The sequence below is a fragment of the Amphiura filiformis genome, chromosome 6 (assembly GCF_039555335.1).
Source record: "Amphiura filiformis chromosome 6, Afil_fr2py, whole genome shotgun sequence".
Taxonomy (NCBI): domain Eukaryota; kingdom Metazoa; phylum Echinodermata; class Ophiuroidea; order Amphilepidida; family Amphiuridae; genus Amphiura; species Amphiura filiformis.
Window position 1 is genome coordinate 74,384,206 of NC_092633.1, and position 25,677 is coordinate 74,409,882.

Below are 25,677 nucleotides of genomic sequence, written 5' to 3' on the forward strand. Positions count from 1 at the left end.
TTTTCCCTAACAGGTGAACTCCTTACTTTGCTGATGATTGATCCAGACATAGATACCAACGACGCAGTCGGGACCAAAGAGCGCCCTCTTGCTCACTGGTTAATCATGAACATCCCTAATGGCATGCTAGAAGCAGGAGATACTGTCCTTCCCTACCGATCTTCTATGCCACCTGCTGGTACAGGGCATCGGTATCAGTTCCTATTGTACAAACAGACTGGAACTTTAAATGTGAATCCCAAGGATTATGCTCCAGACTGCCAGGTGCCACATATAGCAAACAGGTTAGTATCCATACCAATTAGTGGGTTGCAACCCAATTCTGAATTGGGGTCATGAGTAGTTCAGTTTAGGCCAAAAAAAAAAAAAAAAAAGGTTTAACTAAAAGCTTGCGAGCGCATTTGTAAATTCGTGAGATTAAAAAAAAGAAATGCAGAATTTTTTTATTTCAAAATTTTTTTTTTTTTAGTTTTTCTCCAAATACCATGAAAAAGTCGGGAAAAAAAAAAAAAAAAAATTCCATTTCGCATTTGTTTTCAAACCACTTGTGAGCTTTGAGACGAACCATTATTTTTTTTGGCCTTATAAGAAATGGGATTGCACTAAAAAAAGAAGCAGCTTAGAACCCCTGGTTTAATGAAATCATTGATAAAAAAAAAAATTTGGAATGGAAAGGGGCAAGTTGAATTTAATGTACTTTTTATATATTTAAAGGTGCCTGTTTGAAATTGAGCGATTTGTGAGAGAGAATTCGTTGGAATTCTTGGGTGCTACTTGGTACACATCTTATAGTGATGCCTATTTAGCCTATGGTAGACTTCAACAAGGAGGAGAGCCTAATGAAGTATGCCAGTTTATAGAGGGATTCCAGGATCCTTGTCCTACCGGTAGGTTTAAGTGTCTGTCTATTTGTAATATGCGACCCATCACATCAAAACGATACAGTTGTTTATCACTACATGTTTCTTCTTTCATGATATCCTGATCAAATTTTCTTAAAATTCAATCATAATCCCGATAGAAAAGGTGATTATTAGCCTGACTTATTGACCTGTTTACTTCACCAGCACCTGTGAGATTTACAATTGAAAACAAGTGCATGATGTCTCAATATCATACTATAGTCTGTATATCTACCTCGAGTTCAGCTTTGAAGTTCAGCGTGTGCTGCGTTAGCTTAGCATGGTTTCATGTGTGTACATATGCGGCACGTTGATCGCGTGCATAAAAGTATGTGCGCATACCAAGTAATGCTAAGCTAACACAGAACACGCTGAACTTCAAAGCTGGTGCCGGTGACTCGAGGTAGATATATGGACTATAGCATGTGTGTACGTTCCAGTTAAGACATGGTGTACTACATCAAACAATAAAATATCTTGACAGCTTGTGTCATCTATTGTACTAACTCCATCCATATTCATCCTGTCTGTTATTTGATGTCATGTCACTACAGACAACTACCATGTTTTGATAGGGTGGGTCACATATAATAAGCAGAATTTGTCTTCATAATAAAATGAAGATATGCTCACTGTTCTTTAGAGAAAGAATCAAGTCATGAGTCCAGTGTAAACACTAGACAGTATTACTATTTCATCGAAGAGAAGCATTTCCAATTCTAATTATAGTATCTTGAAAATATTGATATAAATGTAATTTTATATTTAGAAAATAAAACATAGTTTTTTGGCCTCTTTCTGAATTAAGTCATACAACATGTGCAATGCAGTTATTTTTAAGTGGAACACTGAGGCCATCAAACATTGAAGAGTTTAATGCCAAATAGGCTGCAGATATTGTAAGTTAGACTAATGCTCTAATATGTTTTTTACATAATTATTTTCCTTTTAGGTACACCACCCACTGTCATAACAACAACCAGCCCACTGCCAACAGATCCCTGTGACGCATTCCCATGTATACGTGGTACATGTGTCACTGATGAACTTGAAGACATGGGCTACTTTTGTGTGTGTCCACCTCGGTATGAGGGCAGCCGTTGTGAAAACCTAATAGGTATGTAGCTCCACATCACCATTAGTCGACCCCGTAGGCAACATGCTTAACTTCTGTGGTATGAGTGTACTTCTGGATAATTACGCTAAGCACCCAGCAAACTTTGATTCTAAGTGTACAAAATTTAGTTATTTGTGATCTTTATGACCAGACCAATAATTTGATATGCTAATGAGTGAAATTGGAGCATGTGTAAATGTTTGACCCTTGTATAACCATATGGGTTCATTTTGATGGTCATACACTCAAAATAATGCTTGCTTACTGCCTCTTTTGGATTCAGCAAGTACAAATTAATAGAAAAAAACCTAGGTTTTCAACTTTTACTAACAAATGCTTCAACAATTTTATACAAGCACATATTTCAGGTTTTCCTCTAGTCTTTTGTAATTTTTTACATCATCATCATCATCATCATCAGTCAGGCAACTAAAGCTGCTGCAATCTTGGGCTAGCGAAGCAATTTTTTGGCTGCAGCATCCCTTCAGTATCAGGTGCTGAACATACTGCAAGTACAATATTGTTAAATGTTAATTGATCAAGATATTGATATATTACAAATTTTATATTAATCACATAGTATGTATTTTTGTTGATCCCCTGTAGTAATAGACTACTGCATTTCCATGCCATGTCAAAATGGAGGCACATGTCGCCTGCAATCATCTACTGATAGTTACATGTGTGAATGTTCTGGAGGATTCATAGGAATTCACTGTGACCAGGAATCACCAGGTAGGAAAATGTAATGGATAACTCCAGTGTATTTTCATGTTTTGAAAATATCATCTTGGGAGAAAGTATAGCCTTATCATACAGATACCTGGGTTGGCCAGTATAACCTTGTCAGACCAAACCATTTGTACAAACATTTTAAACTATGATGAAATTTTATTAGTTTAACAATCGAGCCATAAAAAAAGCCACCATTTTTCATTAAACATTTTTAAATTGTACAATAAAATATCTTCAAATTTCATATTCATAATTATGTTTAACATTTAACCAGATCTTTAATCAAAGCCTAACCACATTTTCCCATCCATAACAAATCGCTCTGGTTCCCTAGCTTCACTAGTACCTTCCCCTTCTGAGGGTAAAATTTCACCAATCCACAATAATAGTTGTGATGCTATCAATTTTAATATTTTTATTCATTGGTCAAGAACATCAACCAGGGACCACTAGTAGGAACACACAGTGTTCATTGTTTTAGGAATAGTGAACTTTTGAAAGGAGTGAGTAGAGCTCTCAGAAAATTAAATCTTGTATACCGTAAACACTCGATAGTTAGCATTATGTGCTTACTATCGAGCACTTTTAAAACATACAAACATGAAGAACCCCATCCACAAAAGTGTAAAGGATTTTGAGCAAATCATCGATACACATAGTTATATACGAACAAGTAAACCTGCAAATGTGTGTCTCAACCCCATTAACTCAGTTGGTAGAGTGCCGGACTGTGGTACAATTTCATGTTTTCAAAAGCGCTCGATAGTAAGCACATATGCTAACTATCGAGTTTTTACGGTATGTTTGGCATGCAATAGATGACTTTCAAAACTTATGTACATTTTGCTAGTGCTGTGATTGATCAGTCACACCATTCAATATTGCTAATAGTTTACTGTGTATTTATACAAAATACTATTATCATTTGATGTTGTTTACAAATATTTTTACACAATAGCATTATCATTTGATGTTGCTCACAAAGTTATTTTTATGCAAATACAAAAAAATTAGTGCTGTTTTTACTTAAGGGATCTAAAATGGCGTTTATTGCGTTTCGACAGTATTTTTTTGTGGGACATGAGAGCACCTCAGACCTATCAATTGCATTCTGAATCTGAAGCATGTCTTTCTGATATTAAATAATTTTCATTTTTGAAAATCACAATATAATACAAATTTTATGACAAATTATAAAAATTTGATATTTTTCAAATTTTGATATATAACAGTCCTCAGTAAATTATATAAATCTAATGACATATTCTTAAAGTGTATGTAGCAGGGAGGAAAAGCCGACGGTCAATTGAAAATTTTGACCTTTCATATTGAAGATATGGATTTTTTCCCAAAAGACCTAATTTTTTTGGTGTTTTGGGGAAAAAATCCATATCTTCAATACGAAAAGGTCAAAATTTTCAATTGATCGTCGGCTTTTTCATCCCACCTACATACACTTTAAGTATAAATCATCATATTTATAAAGTTTACTTCAAGTACTGTTAAATATCAAAAATATCAATTTTAATGATTTGCCATAAAATGTGTATTACATTGCGAATTTCAAAAATCAAAATTATTTGATATCAGAATGACATTCTTCGTATTCAGAATGCAATCGATATGTCTGATGTGCTCTAATGTCCCACAATAAATACTGTCCAAACGCTCATACCCCAGCCCTTAATAAAATGATAGTATTGAATGATTGTCTCACATCTGGTGTTGTGTCCATCCCAACCATACTTTGATCAGCACCAAATAGAAGGGGAATCTTAAGCTTATGTTACTAGGTCTGTTAAAGTAGAACCCTTTTGTTTGTACATATCTTTCTTGCTTGTTCAAATTTGTCAAGGAATAAGGTCCTGAAATTATCAGCATAGGTCCTGAATCTATGGTTTTTCATATTTGAGCGTAATATTGCAATGCATGACTAAATTCTAAGGATAATTTTATCAATCAACAGTGTTATTCTATGATGCCTTTCTTTAGCACCGATCAAAATATTTACCACATATCCAACCTTCCACCCTCATCATTTTCATTTGCTTTCTGCAGCAACTAACCCATGTGATGCCACCCCATGTCTTCAAGGGGGAACTTGTGTACCTGTAATGACTGCAGATCAAGGCTATGAATGTACTTGTCCGGGGGGATTCACTGGACACAACTGTGAACGATTTATTGGTGGGTATTATTAAGGTGGTCATTAACACTAAATCAACTTGCTCTTGACTTGCCTTTAATAACCTATCATATTGAGCAAAGATTTCCTTTTGTTGAAATTTCTGCCAAATTGGATGTACATTTTTCTAGAAACAGTGTTTCAAGGTTTCTTTGTATTTCGGACTCTGTCGAGGTGTTACCCCTGGACCCTTGTTGTGTCTTCCACAGGGAGTGTATGGATTTGAACTGTAATAGCACATTCTTACCATAATATGATGAGGTTATTAAAAACTAGTGTAGAGCAACTTGCTTTTAAATTGAACAATGTGATTAATTAAGAAACAACCTTTAATATATGTGTCCTCTTTCCTATGGAAATATAAATGTGATTATTGACTTCCTTGGCTTATTTTCTATAAGATCAATGTATTAATATTAAGAAGTACACTGCAGTGTTTAGTTAATGGCTAAAATTGGAAAATATGGTTCCTGCCATCCCACTCGCCTTAATTAATGGACTTTTTGACTAAAACATGGCTGATAAAATCTATCCAGGTTATGATAACATACATATTGGGCCAGATCCATCAAAATATAAGGTTAAATTATATTCAATAATGTCATCCATCTTCAACTTCCCAAAATCAACCTTTTCTACATGCAATTTCAACTACTACAACATCCTCTCATCAAAGACCATGCTTTCCAGAACTGTTTTGCCATGCTTTTAGAGAATAAAAATGAATAAAATCTCAAACATATTCACAAATTGTCTACCCTACAGATGTGTGCCTTCCCAACCCATGCATCAATGGAAACTGTTTGAGAAGCCAAGATAGATCTGATTTCCTGTGTTTCTGTGTAGAAGGCTACACTGGACGGCTGTGTGATATACCTGCAGGTGAGTTGTCACAACGGGTCAGGTCAAAGGTTAATTTGGATTAGTTACATCAATATTATTTTAGGGTTAGAGGTTATAGCTAAGGTCATATTTAAACATTTGTTGATGTATTAGCTTTGTAATATTTTTCTCCATGATGTGTAATGCTGAAGGAGGTTGATGTTGCCTTTAGAAGGATGACATAGATATTGAAGGTGGTATCCATGGTGATATGCCAGTAAGTTCTCTTTTCCAGGGAGATGTATTTATGAAGGAGCTGTACAAAAGGACATCAATTCCATTATGAATCTCTGCACCACTTTTATACTTTGCCGATTCTAGCTTCTTTGCAGCATTCTTTCCATTTGCTGGTCAATATATATGCTCAATTTGTAACTTAATGTCACAGGATCGTATACATTCATGCACTTAAAATCACCTGCTATTGCTCTAATTGAAGTATTTGTCAAAATTTCTGAAAGACAAAGATTTTTAAATCTTTAAAAAACACTTAACATGCAACTCTGGTTTCACCATTTCAAAATACGTCTGGTTTTGAGATTTTCCAGAATGGCAAAAGTCATCTCACAAACAACCAAATCTGGCATTTGCATACAAATTTAATTATTTTGGATGCAATTTCATATCATCGTCACAATGAAGAAAATGTTTTTGACAATGTTGGAAAGATATTTGCATGTATAATTGATTTCTACAGATGTCAGAGGTGGGGGGGGGGAATATACCTGATTCTGACAAATACTTTGATGCTATTTTGCCACCATATTTTACTGATTATTAATAATAAATATCAATTTCTCTGAATCTTATCAAACCTGATCAAATTACATACTACTTCTAGCTGCTACAACTCCTACACCAATATTTCTACCTTGTGATTCTTCTCCTTGTGTGCGAGGTGTTTGCCTTGATGATGAGCAATTGTTTCACTGTGTTTGCCCACAAGGATATGAGGGCGCTTTATGTGAGAGTCGGATTGGTGAGTTGCAACAAGGAAGCAAATAGGAATTGTTCAAATAGAACTAATTTATTTTCACTCTTGGTTCTATACATATTTTCTTTAGGCTTTGCCTCAAAAATATATGAAAAGTAAAGAAATATAGCCTTTGTAAAATTTTTATAAATAATCAGTACAATAATCTTTTGTGCCAAGTCAATTTCAGTTGATGATAGAGTCTTGTTATCTGTGGATTTGTTGTTACTCAGGAATTAAATTAGTTGACACATAACTTAATTGAAGCTCAAGTTGGTTTATTATGAAATACCTTCTTTGCATTTGGCTTGCAAAACAGTGAAAGGAATTACTTTAGTGTATTCAATATATTCTGTGTCGTATGAATGAATGAAACAAAACGACTCTTTTAGCTTAACTGTGTCACATATGATGAGTCGAGAATCTTTTCAAATTGTTAGGTTTCATGCATCAGCGGTCTGTTTATTTCTCTTTACTCTCTTTCTATCATTATTTCTATCTGCAAATCATGTACAATTATATAGTTTCTACACTTCCTGCACCTGCTCCTACTGCACTCTATCAACCCTGTGACTCTTCTCCCTGTATCCGAGGAGTATGCTTTGATGACCAAGACACATTCCTCTGTGTCTGCCCTGATGGCTATGAGGGTGTTAGGTGTGAGAATGAAAAGGGTGAGTCTATTTGCATTCTGAAGGGATAAATAGAAAATAAGGACATGGACATCCAGTAAAATGAGTTAGCAGGATATTTTCAAGATTCATTCAAAATCTGAATTGTTTGTTCCATTCTCTTGGAGCATTTCTTCGTTCTCACAGAAGCTCTTTTGCATTCTGAAAGTGCTGTGTTTCTTTGTATCAACAGCGACAATCATGCCATTCAAAATATTGCTACTTTATATTTTTTGCAGATGTACATGGTGCTTACTTACTTAAAGTGATATATAACTAATTGCTTTTTCTCATCACTAAAAAAGCTTGAGAAATAAAACAAGAGAAAAATAGTTTGTAACAAAATTAAGTGAACTGAATGTATATCACATTTTGCTTTTAAAACAGACTAATTAAATGCACCATATCTAAACTAATCTAAATCTAATTTAGTCTAATCTAAATCTAATCCAATCTTAACTAATCTAGATCTAATCAATCTAAACTGATCTAATCTAATCCAATCTAATCTTCTTTATCTTACGCTATGCTCTTGCATGCACTTGTTTCATTTTTTCCCTCACTCTAGCACCTAATCCATGTGAGTCCCAACCATGTATACGCGGTACCTGTATTGAGACTGATACCAGTTACAGGTGTCTGTGTCCTCAACCTTATACTGGACCACGCTGTGAAATGGAGCAAGGTTAGTGGGTCTTATTTAAAGCCAGCCAGCTTTTTTAAAACTCAAGACTCCACCACCACATGATCCTAATTCACTCATGATTGGTCACAATTGAACAGGTATTATTTTCCAAAAAAGAGAGACATGTGATTGTGTTTTGAAAAAGTTAGGCCAAACATTATTATTCAACAATTTATTGAACAAAAAAGACAAATTTCGATAACATAGTCGCTTTTTACCCTGTGAACTACTAACAAAGTAAATGAGAAAAAGACCTGGGAAAAAGAGTCACTATAATGTCTAATGATTCTTAACTGTGGTATTCCACTGAAATGATTAGCATTGTTCGTGGCTCCATTCTGCTTCACAACATTTTGTCCCATTGATGCATATTTACTGCAGCAGAAAAGGCTACTTCAAAATTACTGCTGTGTTGTCACAAATGTCACACAAGAAGTCAGACTATACACAGGGCATATCATTGGGGTGGTGGTGGACTGTTGAAGTTTTGGAAAACACTCTCTACCACCTAAAGACCATTCCTATAATATTGATGTTCACCCCATCAACAACAGGAACGTGCCAATTATAGGAATGGTCTATAGGGCCTCTGTCATGAGTATTATACTGGTCTATGCTGTGATAAGGTATATTGCTGATAGCAATCATCAGGGAAATATGATGCATGCTGGGAATGAAAATGGCTCAAAAGTTATCAAATTCATCACCCACAACAGACAATTTGAGTCCTTTTCATTCCCAGTATGCATCACTTTTGCCTATCACTTGCTATCAGCAATATACCTTATGGTAGGAAGGTAAGTGGGGTGAAGTCTTATTTGTCTGCTTCCGTGCAGTGACGTACAAGTGCACTCTCAACCTGGTATTGATACCACCTATAGGTGTTTATGTACATTCTGGATTACACTGTGAAATGAAGGGAGGTAAGTTAGTAATTGGTTGATATTTGTCTGTCTCCATGCAATGACATGTGCAGACTCTCAACACTACATATGTTGAGGTGTCTTTGTTCCAAGATTTTATTATTCTAGACCGCACTGAATAATGTGAAGGTAAGTTGGGTAAAGTTCGAACTTTATGCATTATACCAAAGCAGAAGTTGTCCACCCTGGTGTGATATTTAGTTGCTTATTGAAGCTGTTGATGTTTGTTATTTTTATATTCATATTTCATTTGGCTTTAGTGAATTTTGGTCATTTCTTACAGTGTGTTCATTTGTGTAGTTGTAACAAGAAATTTTCATTTTGTTTAACAGTTTGTAACACTTTCTGTAAAACATTTGTTTACTAATAAATATTTATTTTGTTTGACAATGTATCATACCTTTCTGTTATAACATTTGTTGTGCATCTGACCATCTCAATATGCATGATGATTTGCTGAAAAACATCACTTCATTTTTCAATTTTTATCATGTGAAAAGTAATAATGGAAATAGTGTTTACAAAAGTACAGTAGCTAAAGTGAGGAATATTGTATTCATACCAATGTGGTAGAACTAAAGAGTACCAACTCCGCCATATTGCATGTCGCTCATCGGAGGCACCTTAATGTAACTCCAGATTATTTCACTATGCGCCTAGCAAGCTTGGATTCAAATTGTATAATTGTGTGTATCATGCATGTTGTGTCAAGATTGTGCACTAAGCACTGTATGCCCAAACCTTCGTAATGCTCAAGCATAAAGATGCCAATTATTATTAGATCATTCTGGCTCTTGCTGATGTATGCCAGAGGTACATTATCTGCCCTCCATGAGCAACAAACCAAAAAGGAGGATTTACCATAGCATATAGTGCAATTTTGAGTTGCTTATCTTTGGGTATAATCACTATAATGTCTTTGATTGATACATATCGTAGTAGAACATTTCACTCTAGTTATGAAGTATTTCTGCAGTTAACAAACTCTAATGAATTTAATCATTCTGTGATTTTATTAATGCTGCTACATGTTTGCATAATATTTGTAATTTGTTGAACTGGTTGCCTGCATATAATTTTAATCATTAGTTCTGTCAACCCAAGATTAACCCAAGCTTCCTTAGATAAGCTTAGTTATATCTTAGCATTTCTTTGTTTAACAACTTGTTATGTAGATCCTTGCGTGTCTCAACCATGTGTACGGGGTACCTGCTTTAGCCTAGCAGCTGGACAGTTCCAATGTATATGCCCTATTGGGTACATTGGTGTGCGATGTGAAGACATTAACCAAGGTTGGTCTTTTCTACGTACCGGCTATTGAAATTTATTAAGAAATAAAACAAATTAGTAAAGAAACTATGCCGGTGTTTGTTGGACATTATGGAAAATTCTTAGAGCTAATGTATATCTGAGTCATGTTATGACATTTTCATGTTTGGTTTGCTCTTTTGAACCAATATTGTACTGGTGAATGCATTGTTTCAGCAGCAGAGAGATTACTAATTAGTTTAATTTTGTCATTTAATAATCAGTTGTGTTTCAAATATTTTTCAGTGTAAATCAAATTTGAGAATTTAACAATCCATTTTTAATTAATAAGATGGAAGTATGGATCTTGAGTTTGAAAGAACAACAACAATTTCTTGACCTTTTTTTGAAAAACCCCAATAAATTGTTCATGATGTTGACCCCAGCTAATTTGTTCAATATCTAGACAAAGTTGACCCTGTTATGTTATATTTTCAATATCTGTGTGTAGTTGATCCTTGTTTGCCTATGCCATGCCAGTATGGTGGCACATGTATAGCTCAGATGTTTGGTGGTTACATATGCGAGTGTTTGGGTGGATACTCGGGGCCTAATTGTGAGACCAGAGGTTTGTCTGTTTGTTTGTATGCATGCATGCACAGGTGTATCCATGGATATTATGGGTGTGGATAATATATGGTCATGGTGATGGTTGGATAAATTCACAGGTTTCTGAAATTGATATAAAAACACAATAGCACATGTAACATTTGATATTGCACAGTTGCACATATTTTCAAGAGATTATTTAGCATATTCACCTTACTAACTGCTCATAATCCCCAGTTGGTTATAATCAGTGTTGTAGTCGAGTCCTCATCATCCAAGTCCGAGTCCGAGTCCCGAGTCCTCCAACACTGGTTATAATGGTATCTAAGTTGAATACTATTAATAGGTTACCATTAGTTATTTCTGTTTCCCTAGTTACTATTCATACAAATCTATCCTTTGTTTTTCCAGTATCCAAGATGTTTTGTATTTTTAATATGAAAATTTATAATTTGTATTCATGTCATACTCTATTAATGATTTCAAAATGCATTGAATTATATATAAGGGTGTATAATTTATCTCAAGAAAGCAACATCTTTGCAATCTTTGAGTTAATTGTACTAATTCTGCATAGCTATTATTCAAAGTTTATATGGAATATATGCAAAATGGAAATATGCAGAAACAGTAAAACCACAATGAAGGAGAGTGTAACTCCAATATGACAGGGTGAAATATGCCCAATTTAACACTTACACTGTGAAATATGTGCCAAAGCACAGTGTAAACTCAAACTGCTTAAGAAAATAATGATTCAATGCCTAACATTTAGTGAAAAAGAAGTGTAAATGCACAAGTTACACCATTGCTACCTGCTAACATATAATATTCCAAATGCATGTATCAAGTATTTCTACATCACAATATTCTTATATCCTGGTGATTCACGCAAACAATTTTGCAAGTGCATATTTAGCTACACTTTAGACAGAAAAAAGCAAAGCTTGATAAATGTGCTTGACATAACTGTATGACCTGCTCAACGTTTGGCAAAAAATGTGCACTTTATAGCAATTTTTAGCTAGCATTGAATTGAGATCTGCTCATTAGTGTTGCTATGACCTTAGACTTGATTTGCTTTGGAGGCTCAATAGCTAAAATCTCTCAAAAACCTTAATATTACCCTTCCTGCATGGAGCAAATTAGGAGCAGCAAATGGCAGGTGGAGAGGTGACAAGAGACCTGGTGATCTAAACTTACCTACAACCCCTCAACACATGTACATAATAACTTTGTTATCATTGGATGCTGATACTGATGAGTTTGGAACTGACATTGCTTTATAGATCCTTGACAATGTACAGGAATTTATCAATCCTTTATTTGTTCGTTATTGTTTTTAGGAGATACGTGTTCGTCTAGTTCTGAATGTCTTAATGGCGGTATATGTGTTATGAGTGGCCAATTTAAAATGTGTGCATGTGGAGCAGGCTTTACAGGAAGGTTCTGTGAAGTTTCATGTAAGATTTGAAAGATATTTTGCTACATTTATTTATTTATTTATTTATTTATTTATTTATTTATTTAAGAATAAAACATTGTACAATATTCAGATGAAGTGAAAAACATAAATATGTGTTTCTTATGAGAAAGGTTTTTATATGTATACATATCTGAAAATGAGTTGTTCGTTACAATCTTTCACTTAATAAAAAAATTGTACATGGTAACCTTGGAGTCAGTAATTCCTGAATTTGGAATCGGAAAAACTTTAACTTTTTCACATGTGAATCAAATTGTACATCATCGATATAACCCTACTTGTGAGTCATATCATATCATATCATATCATATATATGATTATTGCGCTTGCTTTCCATTTTAAGCGTTGTAATGTTTAACATATCATATTATTCCTTATTTTTTTATTTGTTTGATTTACATATTTAGGAACCTTAACTTTGCTAGATTTAATATAGGCACCGCTATATTAGTTAAGTTACATTAATGTTGGTGAATTACTGTTTATATGGTGTTACCATATACTTAGATAGGTGGATAGAGAGCACCATTGAACAATGGGTGTGTGTTTAGCTTCTACTACAAATTAATTTTTAATGTGTTTATTGTTTGTTTGTTTTGTTTATTATTATCATTGTTGTATTTTTCATAATTATAAAACAATCCCATGAGACTGCTTGGATCATGACTACATATTAATGTGATGCCGCTATTTTGTTTTCAGTGGAACCCTGTAGCTCTGCTCCATGTTTGAATGGTGGTGTGTGTGTTGTAGCAGACGGTAATGAATATGTATGTGTCTGTCAAAATGGATATACTGGTGTCAACTGTGAATCATCTAGTAAGATTTGGTTCTGTTTTATGTTATCTTTGTATGTGTGAGTAAAATTAGACATTTAAAGAGAGTCTGTTTAATCAAGCGTAAATGACTGCATAAATATTTGTTACTCGTTCAAAATTCTGTAGAATGCATGAGAGGCATTTCCATTTTTCAAAAATCTTGTACAGAGTTTAGTAGTCCTTCCAAGATGACCCCTAATCAAAACACAGACTCTCTCTATTTAAATGAAGTTGCGAGCAAACAAGACCCGATTTGAACAGAGTCGCAGCTAGCCTCGGATTAATCAAAGATTATGCTAATCCTCATCAGACCTGTGTGAAAATGGAGTATTGGGTGGAATCAATTTTATGAACCAAAACTGGTGTCGTTTCACATGTTTCATCTTTATTAGGCAAAAAAAAAAGGTTTGTCTCAAAGCTCACAAGAAATTTAAAAACAAATGCGAAATGCGATTTTATTTTTTTATTTTTTATTCCCGACTTTTTCATGGTATTTTGAGAAAAAGTCTGATTTTCGCCGATTTTTCTGGAAAAACTATATATAAAAAAAATTTGAAATAAAAAAAATGTCCGCATTTCTTTTTTGTCAAATTGTGCGATTTTACAAACATGCGCGCAAGCTTTGAGACAAACCTTTTTTTTTTTGGCCTTAAGGGATAATGATAACAATTTAAATTCTACTACTAATAATAATAAGGTTGTGAATACATGTTTCATATTTTTGTAACTGTTGCAATTTTTTATTGTTACTTGTCTCCTCTACAGTCTGTTCAAGTGAATGGTTTGCATGTTATAATGGTAACTGTGTGTCTCGTAATGCATTATGTAATGGCATTGATGAATGTGGTGATCTCAGTGATGAAATGAACCTGGAGTGTAACACGCCTACAATACCACCACCTACTACTCCATCAGGTATCAATAACCAATATATTAGTAATTAATTACTGATAATCAAAACATAATCAATAAGTAGCAAATAAAGGTATAGAGGCCTTGCATGTGACGTATCATCCCGTAAATATGGCGGACTACTCAAATGCATTCAACAAAAGCATGATTGCAATCTACCGTGACAGTTTGTCTCACACACATAACCCTGCACTACCATTACTACGATCAAATAGGTTGATGACAACATTTGATTGAATGGACTGCACTCCGCCATAACTACGGTGAAGGACACCGGCTCAAATCCTTTGTTTGGAGCCAATCGATACTTTCATGCAGGGCCTCTATTGGCCAATAGACATCAACTGGCAATAGACATGAAAGGAAGAATTATGTAACTTTACACAATATGACTGGTTCAATTCCCATTATCGTATGCTGCCAAATGTAGGCACTCCTCGCATATGGCGGAACTGTGCAATGGGCAAATACAGTAGGATTAGAAAATATCAAAATTGCAATATCATGACCACAGGCACAGTTTGCCTCAAATATGTTTTTTAGTCAGATATAATCAACAAGATGGCACCGTAGTGTTCTATTTTTTACCAATGACTTGCCTATGCTTTCTAAGTAATTGTAATAATTATCATACAAATACAAGACTTTGGTCAGATATAATCAAGAAGATGGACCCTAGTGTCCTATTGTTGTACCAATGACTTGCCTATGTTTTGTAAGTATTTGTAATGTCTACCAGTCATAAATTTTAATTAAAATGTGTATCATTCATATATGTTTTGTGTGTTTTAGTGATGCCATGTGATGCTTCACCATATCCCTGTATTAATGGAGGGCTATGTGTTCCATTCAGTAATGATGCAGGTTATCTATGTGCATGTCCTAGTGGTTATTCAGGAGAGCACTGTGAACAGTCAATAAGTAAGATTCAAGATCATTTGTCTATGTTTCTCTAGAAATAAATGGAATTATAATGCTTAAGAATAAAAATCTATATCATATCATAACATATTATCTTTATCTGCCTCAAGTACATCAAATTCAACATAAATCAGTTTTTGGAACTACTGGTTTTTTCAGTTCTCTAAAAGCAAGATAATACACTTAAACCAGTGTATTATCATTATCATCGCACTTGGCTTGGTGATGTGATTTTGTTTTAAAATAAAAGCTGTTTAATTTTTGTCACAAATTACACTTTACACTTTTTGTAATTTTAATTTTAATGTTAAAACATAAGTGTGACATTGGTCCATACAGATTTTTTTTTTAAATTTAGTTTTTACAAAAGCCAAAATAGAAGTGAACCACTATTACAACTATACATAATATATGTTCTGAGTGGAGTTTTTTATTGTGCATAAGCAAATAGTCCCTCCTAACTGCAAATTTTATTCTCAAAGAGGTTCCTGAATTACCAGCACTGATGATTCTGAAATTGGACAACACATTGAGAACAGAATTAACTTTGAGATCACAATAATTCCGATTAATCTAATCTGAATCCAAGAACATTTTCTAGAAACATCTGGACATCTCCATGTGACTGTACCATTAAGTACATGTTGTTTGATACTCCCCCTCCCATTACAGTTTGCGATGAAGACTCCTTTAGATGCACTAATGGTTACTGTGTATCCAGCAATGCATTATGTAATGGTTTTGATGAGTGTGGTGATATGAGTGATGAAATGGATCCATCATGTGGTGAACCCACCATGACCCCACCACCACCACCACCACCGACTACTCTGCCACCAATAACACAACCAGGTATCAATAATCAATAACTAATTATCAATCTGTAATCAATAGCTGATTATACTCATGACCATGAAAATGAAAATAAGTGGAAATGACTCCCAATAATAACATATAGGCTAATCCACTATTTTTTTTTTAGACTTTTCTTTCTCATTACATTTTACGTACATTTTTACATATTTACTGTATTTTGTCTTGTTTTTAATTAGACATGTTTGTGGCTTAAAAGCCATTCACTAAATGTATTGTGTATAAGCTGTAAAATGTCAGTCAGTATTGCTGTTGAAAAAAAAAGTATTTTCTCTTTTCATTTTTGAGTCTACCTGCAAAGGCCTGATATAGTGTTAGCAATTAAGACTGTAACCTGTCAACATTAGTGTAACAAATCCTTTTGCACCTTGATAAAAGGGATATATCATCTGGGGTTATAGGAGCAAGATTACTTGCAAAAACCTTTTAAATCGCTCTGAATTTAATGTAAAAAGAAACTGATAATTGCTGGTGTTCCACAAGGATAAATCCTTGGCCCTGTGCTATTTGCATGTATAATATAATGGAACTAAAACTTATAAACTTAGTTATAAACTTAGTTGTCAGTCCTAGTGTAGCAAACTGTTTATATTTGTGAATATCATATTGTGTGTGTTTTCATCAGTTGATCCATGTACCACTATTAACCCATGTGTGAATGGTCGATGTATGAGTCTCAGTCCAGCTGTGGTGTACTGCTTATGTGATCCAGGGTGGACAAGTGCTCTATGTGATGAAGCAGATCCCACAGGTAAGCTCATGGCTGTGATGGGTCATCTTGAATTAAGATGACTTGGGTACTGCAGTATTTAAAAATTGATTGATGATGCTATTTGTGGGTGTCTGACACAGCTGTGATGGACCAAAATGTGTTCTTGAAGCTTAAAACAGAACAAACTACTATATAATATTAAGATGTGTTCCTGTCTGTCTCTGGTAAATTCAGGAGTTATTTCAAAAGGGGATCCATATGCCAAAATGAGGTAAAGCGGATGGAAATAGTGGAAGCAAAGCAGTAGAAAGCCTTTTTGTATGAAAAAAACAAACATGGCCAGCTTTGACCCTTCCCTAAATCCACCTGAATATTGGTGTGCTTAGAATAAGGTGAGTAACAAGCATGTTTGGCTGGGCAACACAGGCCTATATTGACCTGTTTCCCCTCCCATGTTTAATTTAATATGACTACCACTCTTTGTTCTTGTACCTTTTGATCACTCATATCTTTTACTTTATTTTTGTTTTTAGCTGAGCCGTGTACTTCTAACCCATGTATAAATGGTGTTTGCCTGCCTTCTGAAGACAGGACATCATATTCTTGTGTCTGTGAACCAGGATGGGTTGGTCCATTATGCCAGAGAGGTGAGTACAATTATTAGATTTAGTCATGTACTCAATCTGACATGAGGCATGAAGTAATACACAAGAGGCTTAGACTTGAATCATTTGATTTGGAGAATCTTCGTACAAATGTGTAAAATTTCCTCTTCAACTATAGTCTGTCCACATAGAAGTACAAAGTAAATAGACCTCGGAAACTGGAGGTATGAGAATAATTATTTCATTGCAATGCTTCTTTGGCGCGCCAACTGCTGCGCGATTTGTGCACCACGCTCTTCACGCGTCGCGTCGCGCCCGCGTGTGACGCAAAGCATCGACCCCCGATGCCACAGATTTGGTTTGTACTTCTAAGTGGACAGACTGTATTGGAGGCACATGTTCTCAGTGATGCTTCACAAATTTGTATCAAGAATATTCCAAGAAAGAATAATGTTAATGCTTCATGCATCTGAGTTACCAGGTTTTGCCTGATCAAAATCATACCTTATGGTAGATATAGTTTGTAATGCCAGATCAAACTAGAGGCTAAAAAATAAAAAATTATTCAGATAGCTCTGACATCTGTACATGCGGAGGAAGATGCATGGAATGTAGGTGTTTTAATTTCTTTTGTTGTTTGCAATGATTCAATTCTTAACTTTCATAAAGGTAAGTGAATAATTCCTTGATGAATTTTGCGATGATTTGTAAAAATAAATAAACAATTATACAACCAAGTATTGCATGCATCCACATTACCCAGGATAATTTGGTGAGTATACAAATAGATTTGAATTCCATTTATTTAAGCTGATTTTTTTTCCTTTCAGCAAATGAAGAATATAAATTGAAATATTTTCTTTTTGCAATAAACTGAACTAAAATATTTTAAGATTTTGTTTACAGATTACTAACCATTTGATATTGATTTTCATAATTCTCATTGCTTCATACTGATTATGGTTCACTATTGGTCAAATGCCTGCAGATAAGTACAATACTGTGGAAATTATATTTATTCTGTCTTGTTTGTGTGTCTGTTTATGTGCAATTTCTAAATATGTTTTATATGTTTTGAACATGATGTTGTTGTTGCTGTTGTCATCATCATTGATGTTATTGCTGCTGCTATGGGTGTAGGTGATTTTAACATAATATGTTTGTCTCATTCTAAAGCATCTCCCATGACCATACAGTTACATCCAACATCCAAATATTATGACAAAAACAAAGCATATGTGTACAAGCAAATGGGAAATGGAGACGGCTAATGCTAACACAACAAAGTGCAAATTTGTGTGGTGTGTGTGTGGGCTGGGGGTGTGTATACATGAGGCTTGAGAATGAATTGATTTAGCTTAGAAAAAGGTGCAAAAGATTGTTGTTTGATGCTCAAAAAAAGGCTTGGCTGGGGAAACTAATGGCTTGTATGTGACATTTATGTGGGTATGTGGAGCACATGTATGGCTTGTATGGTGATGTAAAATTGAGGGCACATGAATGATGATATATAAATGGTTTATAATTGAGTGTATGGAGATATATAATATGAGTCAAGTAGAGTATGTAGGGGTGTGTTGGGGTATGTAGGAGTGTGTGTTGGGTGATGGGGTGTTCCTATATACATGTGTTTGAGCTATATAAAGATACACCTGCTTAACTGCTTGATCTGCTTCTTACTAACACAAAGCCATTGCGGTGCATTGCAATTTGCCCATCCCTAATAGATGCATGCAGTACCTTACCATGTCAAAATGGGGCTACATGTGGAGTGACAGGAACCAACACATATCAATGTGTCTGCTTACCAAACTACTCAGGCACATTCTGTGAAGTCTACACAGAACCAGGTAAATACACACTATTTTCTTGTTCTTTCCTTATCTAGTTGGTGAACAGATCAAAATAAAATTGATTTTAATCATTAAATGTATGACTTATTGAAAGTTTGCAATAATACATTTTTGGTTCATATCATCATTTTATGAAGGTGCATGTTTTGCAGATTATGTAACATGGTTATGCAATATTCAAACTTTCTTTTGACAAAATATCAGCAATGGCTTAATTTTCCTAAACTCAAGAAAATCCAAGGCCTTGTTGCTTCTTCTGTAGGGTGGATCAGGCAACACATATGGTCGCTCTAACCGCCATAAGGGAGTTAGGATTATAATACAGTAGTGTCTTTCTTATAAGTGACTTTTTGAAATCAAATCAAATTTTTATTGGAATAAAGCTTGTGTTACTGGAACTTAAATAGTGTTAATATAAGTTTTTAATTAATTGATGAATTGATTACTTGATTTATCTATTGATTGACTGTTGATTGATTCACTCCTTTAGCTACACCTTGCTTTCCCACCAATCCATGCAACAATGGCGGTACTTGCTTGGTTGTAAACCAGTTCTCATATCAATGCAACTGTCTGCCTAATTACCATGGAGACAGATGTGAAAGCTACACACGTAAGTATCCAACCTCGTGGTTTTTTGATATGGGTGGAAGTTTATATTGTTTTTAATTTAGTTATCTATTTTCCCTTACAATGGTGTGTAATAGGTTTATTGAGTTAATGTTGGCATGTTATTCTAATATTATGTACCCTTTGCTTAAAAATGGTCAGACTAGGGTTAATTAATGCATGCAATTTTCCCCATAAAATATGGGTGCTGTAATATTTTGATCCTTGTACCAAAATGGCAAGATATAAATCACTATCGATATCCTGCAGGTCAAACCTATCTAGAATATCCTGAATGAAATTGTATCCATTTCTATTTTCTGTTATTGTATGAAATTACAACATGATAAACCTATGAGACAGTGACAGTCAATATGTCCATATTGCAATTGTATGTTGTTGCACCTTTTTGTTATTATTAATCTAAGTCTTAATATTCTCACAGTGCTTTATTAATGTGATTAGGGTAGGCTAACACAAGTTTAAGTGTGGACCCTAAATATCCCCATCTTTAACATGACATTTAACCAAGTACATATAAGAGAATATTATTAACTGAGTACCCTCTTATTATCAACAGAGTACCCTCTTATGTAAGGTTACCCTGGTAAACTAATACATAGTCGAGAGTAGTTAATTAAAATGCACGCCTGCAAATAGTTTGATTTTATTAAAAAGTGATATCCAGTTTGTGATTTATACAGCTTAAAAACAGTTGAATTTTGAAAACAAAAGAAAATAATGCATACAATTCTATATGCGTTGGTTTGGAACTGTGTGTAATGCTAAGTGTTACATATGCAAATTTTGGTAACACCCCCCAGCATTGAAGATGCCAATTCTCGGAATTTAGGTTTGTTAAACATTAAAGCTGAACATTATTTGGGCCTTTTTAAGATTTATAACTTCTTAAATTGCTTTTGGATCTATGTAGACATAGTATTTATCATGATATATCTGCAGAAGGGATGCTTACAGCCGATTCACCTGTAAGCTAAAGAGCTTAGACAAGGAGAGTTTGGGCTGCACCATGTATGCAGGTTGCTCATGAAGGGGGAAAAAGAGTACCTTTGGATAGCTTGGGTATTTGAGAGATGCCAATTCTCATTGGTATCGGCCATTGACAAGCTGTGATTGTGTTCATGTGTATAAAATATGTGTGTCACACGGCAACTGGTATGACAGTATGAAATCAGATAAGTCTAACTTGTTTGATAATGGTTGCATGGGATGAGATAGATTATTGGTTTTGTAGATTGATTTTGATCTCAAAGCAGAAAGGAACAAAACTGTTAATATAATATAGCATGTAGGGAAAGCTAACTATTTACCTTTTTATTTTCCTTCCCTTGGTTATGGTTGAACTAATCTTATTGTAGCACCTAGTCCTTGCATTTCTAATCCTTGCGGGAGTAATGGTGGATGTGTGTCGCATATCAATTTCTATACCTGTACATGTTATAATGGATTCACTGGGCAGTACTGTGAACAACGTAAGTAGAGATGGAAGGTATTGTTGTAGACATTGTTGGCTGTTAACCGGTTGAATATCTTGAAGCTATAATACACAATTTCAGTAAAATTTTAATGTTGGTATTCTTAGCCAAAAATTATGAAATAATAATATTAGTAACAAATGTCAAAAAGCACTTGATAGTAAGCACATATGCTAACTATCAAGTTTTTACGGTAATTAGGTAAAATGAAAGATAACCCACTTACTATTTTGGTTGCATGACTGTGGGGTCCTATATGCAAATTTAATGTTGTAATTAAAACATTAAAGCAGAATTTCTCAATTGGGCTACAACACACACAAATTTGGCTGATTCTAATTTTAAAGTGTAAGTTGTAAACATTACAGATTTGCCAAAAATTCAGGTTAGATAAAATTGTTAAAATTCATTTAAAATGTCATCATCATGGCTTTAAAAGGAGAAGCAAAATAGGCAGTTTTTGTACAAAATAATATTGGTTGTTATGTGTAGATTAATAAATTTTAAGATAACAATGACTCTATTCTAAAACTTAGCCAAAAAAATAACACAATATTAAATTCCTTGTATTTCTAGCTCCTAACCCATGCCTTTCTAACCCATGTCGTAATGGAGCCATCTGTAATAATGTGGGAACCGCCTACTTCTGCGACTGTACAACTACCACAGGATTCACTGGAACAAATTGTGAAATTGGTAATATACACATCATTATGTTTTAAAATTATAAATCTGTAGGAATTGATGAATGCAACAGTGACTCCACTAATAATACTAAAGTATGTTTTTTGATTCTTCTGCGATATGTGCTGTGCATTGAGCATTTACGAGTTAAGTAGTAAACAATGGGCTATTCCAGATGTATTCCGCACCCCCTATGGAAGACACTTCCGAATTGGGGCTACATTGACAGCCGAATTCACATGTCAGGAAAACCCCATGGAAGACCCTGCGGAATTGTGGTAATATGGCCAATGGAATTCAAGTAAATGTAAATGTCTTCCATAGGGTTCCAGCTGGAATTAGAACATTTTTTCAGTTTCCAGCCAGAATTCAAGTAAATTGTAAATGTCATTCATAGGTTAATCAAGATGGCGATCATAAGTGAAGATTCTGCTGGAATTGGAGCATTTTTGACCATTTTCCAGCCGGAATATTAAGGAATATGAATGTCTTCCACAGGCACATCATGGCCTTTCACAATCCCCACTCTTGTTTTTTTGTTAATTTTAGCAGCCGGAATTTCACCTAATCTCAATGTCTTCCATACCCTCCAGCCGGAATCTCTGGAATTGTATTTTTTTTAAATTTCTTCCATGGGGGGAGGGGGGGTGCGGAATACATCTGGAATAGCCCAATCACACTGATGGCTGATCAATTGCTTTAATTTTTTTTTCTTTTTGTTTTTCCTTTCCAGCACCCAATCCTTGTCAGTCTTCACCATGCCTCAACAATGGTGCCTGTTACAATCGCATCATCAACTATGAATGTGACTGTATGAACACTGGTGGATTCTCAGGGCTCAGATGTGAAACACGTAAGTCCTCACCTGTGAGGTGTCAAGATAATTTATACTTTTGTTTTGAATTAAGAGGTAAAAATGGGTTCAGATATTTGTATTCATGTGATTCAGGATACAAAATAAGGGTTTTCATTGTATATTTGATTTCCGACATACAAGCTAACCACATTAATGGAAATGTCATACTTTTTTTTTAATACAAAACATCCTATAATTTGTTGAAAATTCTGAATCACTTGTTTAAAAAGTAAAACACACTTAAAAAGTAAAAGCTCACTAGTTGTGGGGGTTAGCCATAGAATTGGCTCTCCTGAGGAATGTTACTCATATTTTGTTATCAATGTTGATTTCCCTAATCCAGCACCTAACCCATGTGCAGGAATTGAATGTCTCAATGGTGGTGTATGCATAGAGGGCAATTGTGATTGTAGTAATACAGCATATAGTGGGCCAACATGTGGAGTATGTAAGTATTGTCTCAAATATTGATTTACATAAAAGGGAATGATACTTTGTTTCGCCTTGAGTTTAGTAGTGACCTCTGTACTTTTTAGGATTACACTCCAAGTGTGGGACAAACTGCCCTTGTAGATGTGTGTGTATAGGTCTGCACACATGAGTTGATACTGCAGCTAGCGAAATAAGCACATATGTCACTACCAAATGCGAGGTAAAACAAGGTATAGAAAGCTCTTTGACAATGGAGAGTGTGTGTCAAAACTGGTGTACTCTGATTGGATGATCATATTTGATAGGATTGGGAGCATCTACTTTCTTGAAACTTGACATGGTTATTGAAAAGTAGGTTTGTTTGTCATATAAGGGATGATTAAAACATAATTTGAACATAATTATGCCTATTCGAAATACATTAAAAAAGAACAACAAAGGCAGCTTATATGGAGGCTGTATAATAACAAACTAAACATCAATCAGAATCTTTGGAATTCAAGATGATATTATGCAGGAAATTGACTTTGTAATGAACTCAATATTTTCTTATTGTAAATCATATCATTATTTTTGTTATTTTCAGTGGTTGATGCTTGTTTCTCTACCCCTTGTTTAAATGGTGGTACCTGTGCTAATGATCTGAATGGCAAGGTATATCGCTGTGTATGCCCACCTGATTTCACTGGAGTGGTATGCCAGGAATGTAAGTATAACACCTGTAGAAGTACCTTGAATTTTGAACAAAACCAAAACTTTGACTTACAATTGACAGTTCTGCCATCATGGTTGGTAGGCATCAACAGAATGATGGCTGTTGAATCTTTTTTGAGAAGCTTGATTTGAAATTTACAGGTTGCAGGGTAATTTTTCAAAATAACCCAATATTATCTCACTGTAGCCAACATTTTCTAAATGTATCAACATTTTAAGGAAAAGTTGTAAAAACAGTGACAACTTCTGTTAAATTTAGCCAAGAATGTTGACTCTTGGTATAAAGATGGGGTCAACATTTCTTATTAGTACAGTGATGGGTTCACTTTTAGATTCTCAGTGGCACCTCCCTACCTAACCTTAACTTGAGTACACCTGGGAATCAACTACACAATTTTAGGTAATACTCCTATACCTATTGGTGCAGAATGTATTGATATTGATATTTTGATTTATTCCTATAGATGTGGACCCTTGCATTACACTACCACCTTTGTGTAACAATGGTGGTACATGTGTCAACCAGGGAGCAGGACTACATTACTGTAACTGCCCAACAGGTTTCTCTGGAGACAGCTGTGAAATGAGTAAGTCAGTCTGTCTGTCTGTTTGTCTGTCTGTCCATCCATTTGTATTTACTCATCACTTTACTCCCCCTTAGGCCCAGGGTTATATATTGTTTTGTCAAAATAAAACAGCAGGTATACATTGATATAAATTATTGAACTACAACAAAATCATAGTTAGCCAAACCTCTTAGCATGAAGCCTCATGAACATCCTGTAACACAGGTGTATGAAACCCCTTGTGAAGTTATTTGAATAACCCATACAAAAATAATTGAATACCCAAAATATTAGCAGTCAATGACGAGACTCTTTCAGTACTACTTCTAATGTGACAAAGCATTCCTGGTAGAAAGATACATATATAAGATACATTTAACCCCAATATCTCAATTTTGTTCTTTCAGGGGTAAATCCATGCAACTTCAAACCATGTCAGAATGGCGGTAACTGTATATGGGATGGTGATGGTGGTAACTACAGATGTGAATGCCAACCTGCATATGACGGACCTACATGTGAACAAGGTGAGTCTGGGTAAAATTTGACAATGTTAGCCAATTCTTTCATTGCTGATGTTTAACTCATCACAACTCACCCCATTTATCTTTTGTGAGTATTGAATATAATAATAATAATAATAAAGGAGGGATTTATAAGCGCGCATTGCAAGCAAGCAAGCCACTGAGCGCTGTACAGGCAACTAACATAATGTGTCTGAATGGTTGCATGGTGGACAGTCTTCATTTTAAGACCCAAAAGTGTCCAAATTTAGAGATTTTGTATCAGACTTGTGATGGATTTAACCTTGTCAACCAACCAGGCATACATTTCTTGGATCAATCTTACATTGCAGTCTGTAAGGAATTAACACAAATGTATGTATAGATGTGTATTTTGCATGCCAACCAATCAGAAAGTAATGAAGAAACAAAGTGTCAAACTTGGTATCTTTAAACGAAAAAGTAGAAGACTTCCTTGAAAACATCTCTTTTAGGAGAGTTGTAATGGTATTATTTTTGTATCACAATCTGTAGACTAAGAGTGATACAAAAAGTAATATTAAAGTCATAAGTCTCTTGAAGGACAAGTGAAATGATATAAACTGAGCTCAAAAAGAAACTTATAATTTTTCACAAGGTCATATCTTGAAATCCTGTCTATCAAAATCTACCAAAATTACACACAGGTTTACTTCAATACTCTACTC

General features: G+C 34.6%; 1 protein-coding gene across 1 annotated transcript in view; it reads left to right on the top strand.

Annotated features, from left to right (window-relative positions):
• Nucleotides 1-25,677, top strand: part of LOC140156015 (uncharacterized) — a 193,137-nt gene that overhangs the window by 147,739 nt on the left and 19,721 nt on the right. Inside the window, exons 56-71 of the mRNA XM_072179104.1 lie at nucleotides 14-284; nucleotides 715-887; nucleotides 1,855-2,019; nucleotides 2,626-2,754; nucleotides 4,813-4,941; nucleotides 5,705-5,821; nucleotides 8,034-8,150; nucleotides 10,249-10,365; nucleotides 10,833-10,949; nucleotides 12,277-12,393; nucleotides 13,119-13,235; nucleotides 14,000-14,149; nucleotides 14,939-15,067; nucleotides 15,740-15,919; nucleotides 16,566-16,691; nucleotides 17,186-17,299. Of these exons, the coding sequence (XP_072035205.1) occupies nucleotides 14-284; nucleotides 715-887; nucleotides 1,855-2,019; nucleotides 2,626-2,754; nucleotides 4,813-4,941; nucleotides 5,705-5,821; nucleotides 8,034-8,150; nucleotides 10,249-10,365; nucleotides 10,833-10,949; nucleotides 12,277-12,393; nucleotides 13,119-13,235; nucleotides 14,000-14,149; nucleotides 14,939-15,067; nucleotides 15,740-15,919; nucleotides 16,566-16,691; nucleotides 17,186-17,299 (2,268 nt within the window). The remainder of the gene's footprint in view (nucleotides 1-13; nucleotides 285-714; nucleotides 888-1,854; nucleotides 2,020-2,625; nucleotides 2,755-4,812; nucleotides 4,942-5,704; nucleotides 5,822-8,033; nucleotides 8,151-10,248; nucleotides 10,366-10,832; nucleotides 10,950-12,276; nucleotides 12,394-13,118; nucleotides 13,236-13,999; nucleotides 14,150-14,938; nucleotides 15,068-15,739; nucleotides 15,920-16,565; nucleotides 16,692-17,185; nucleotides 17,300-25,677) is intronic.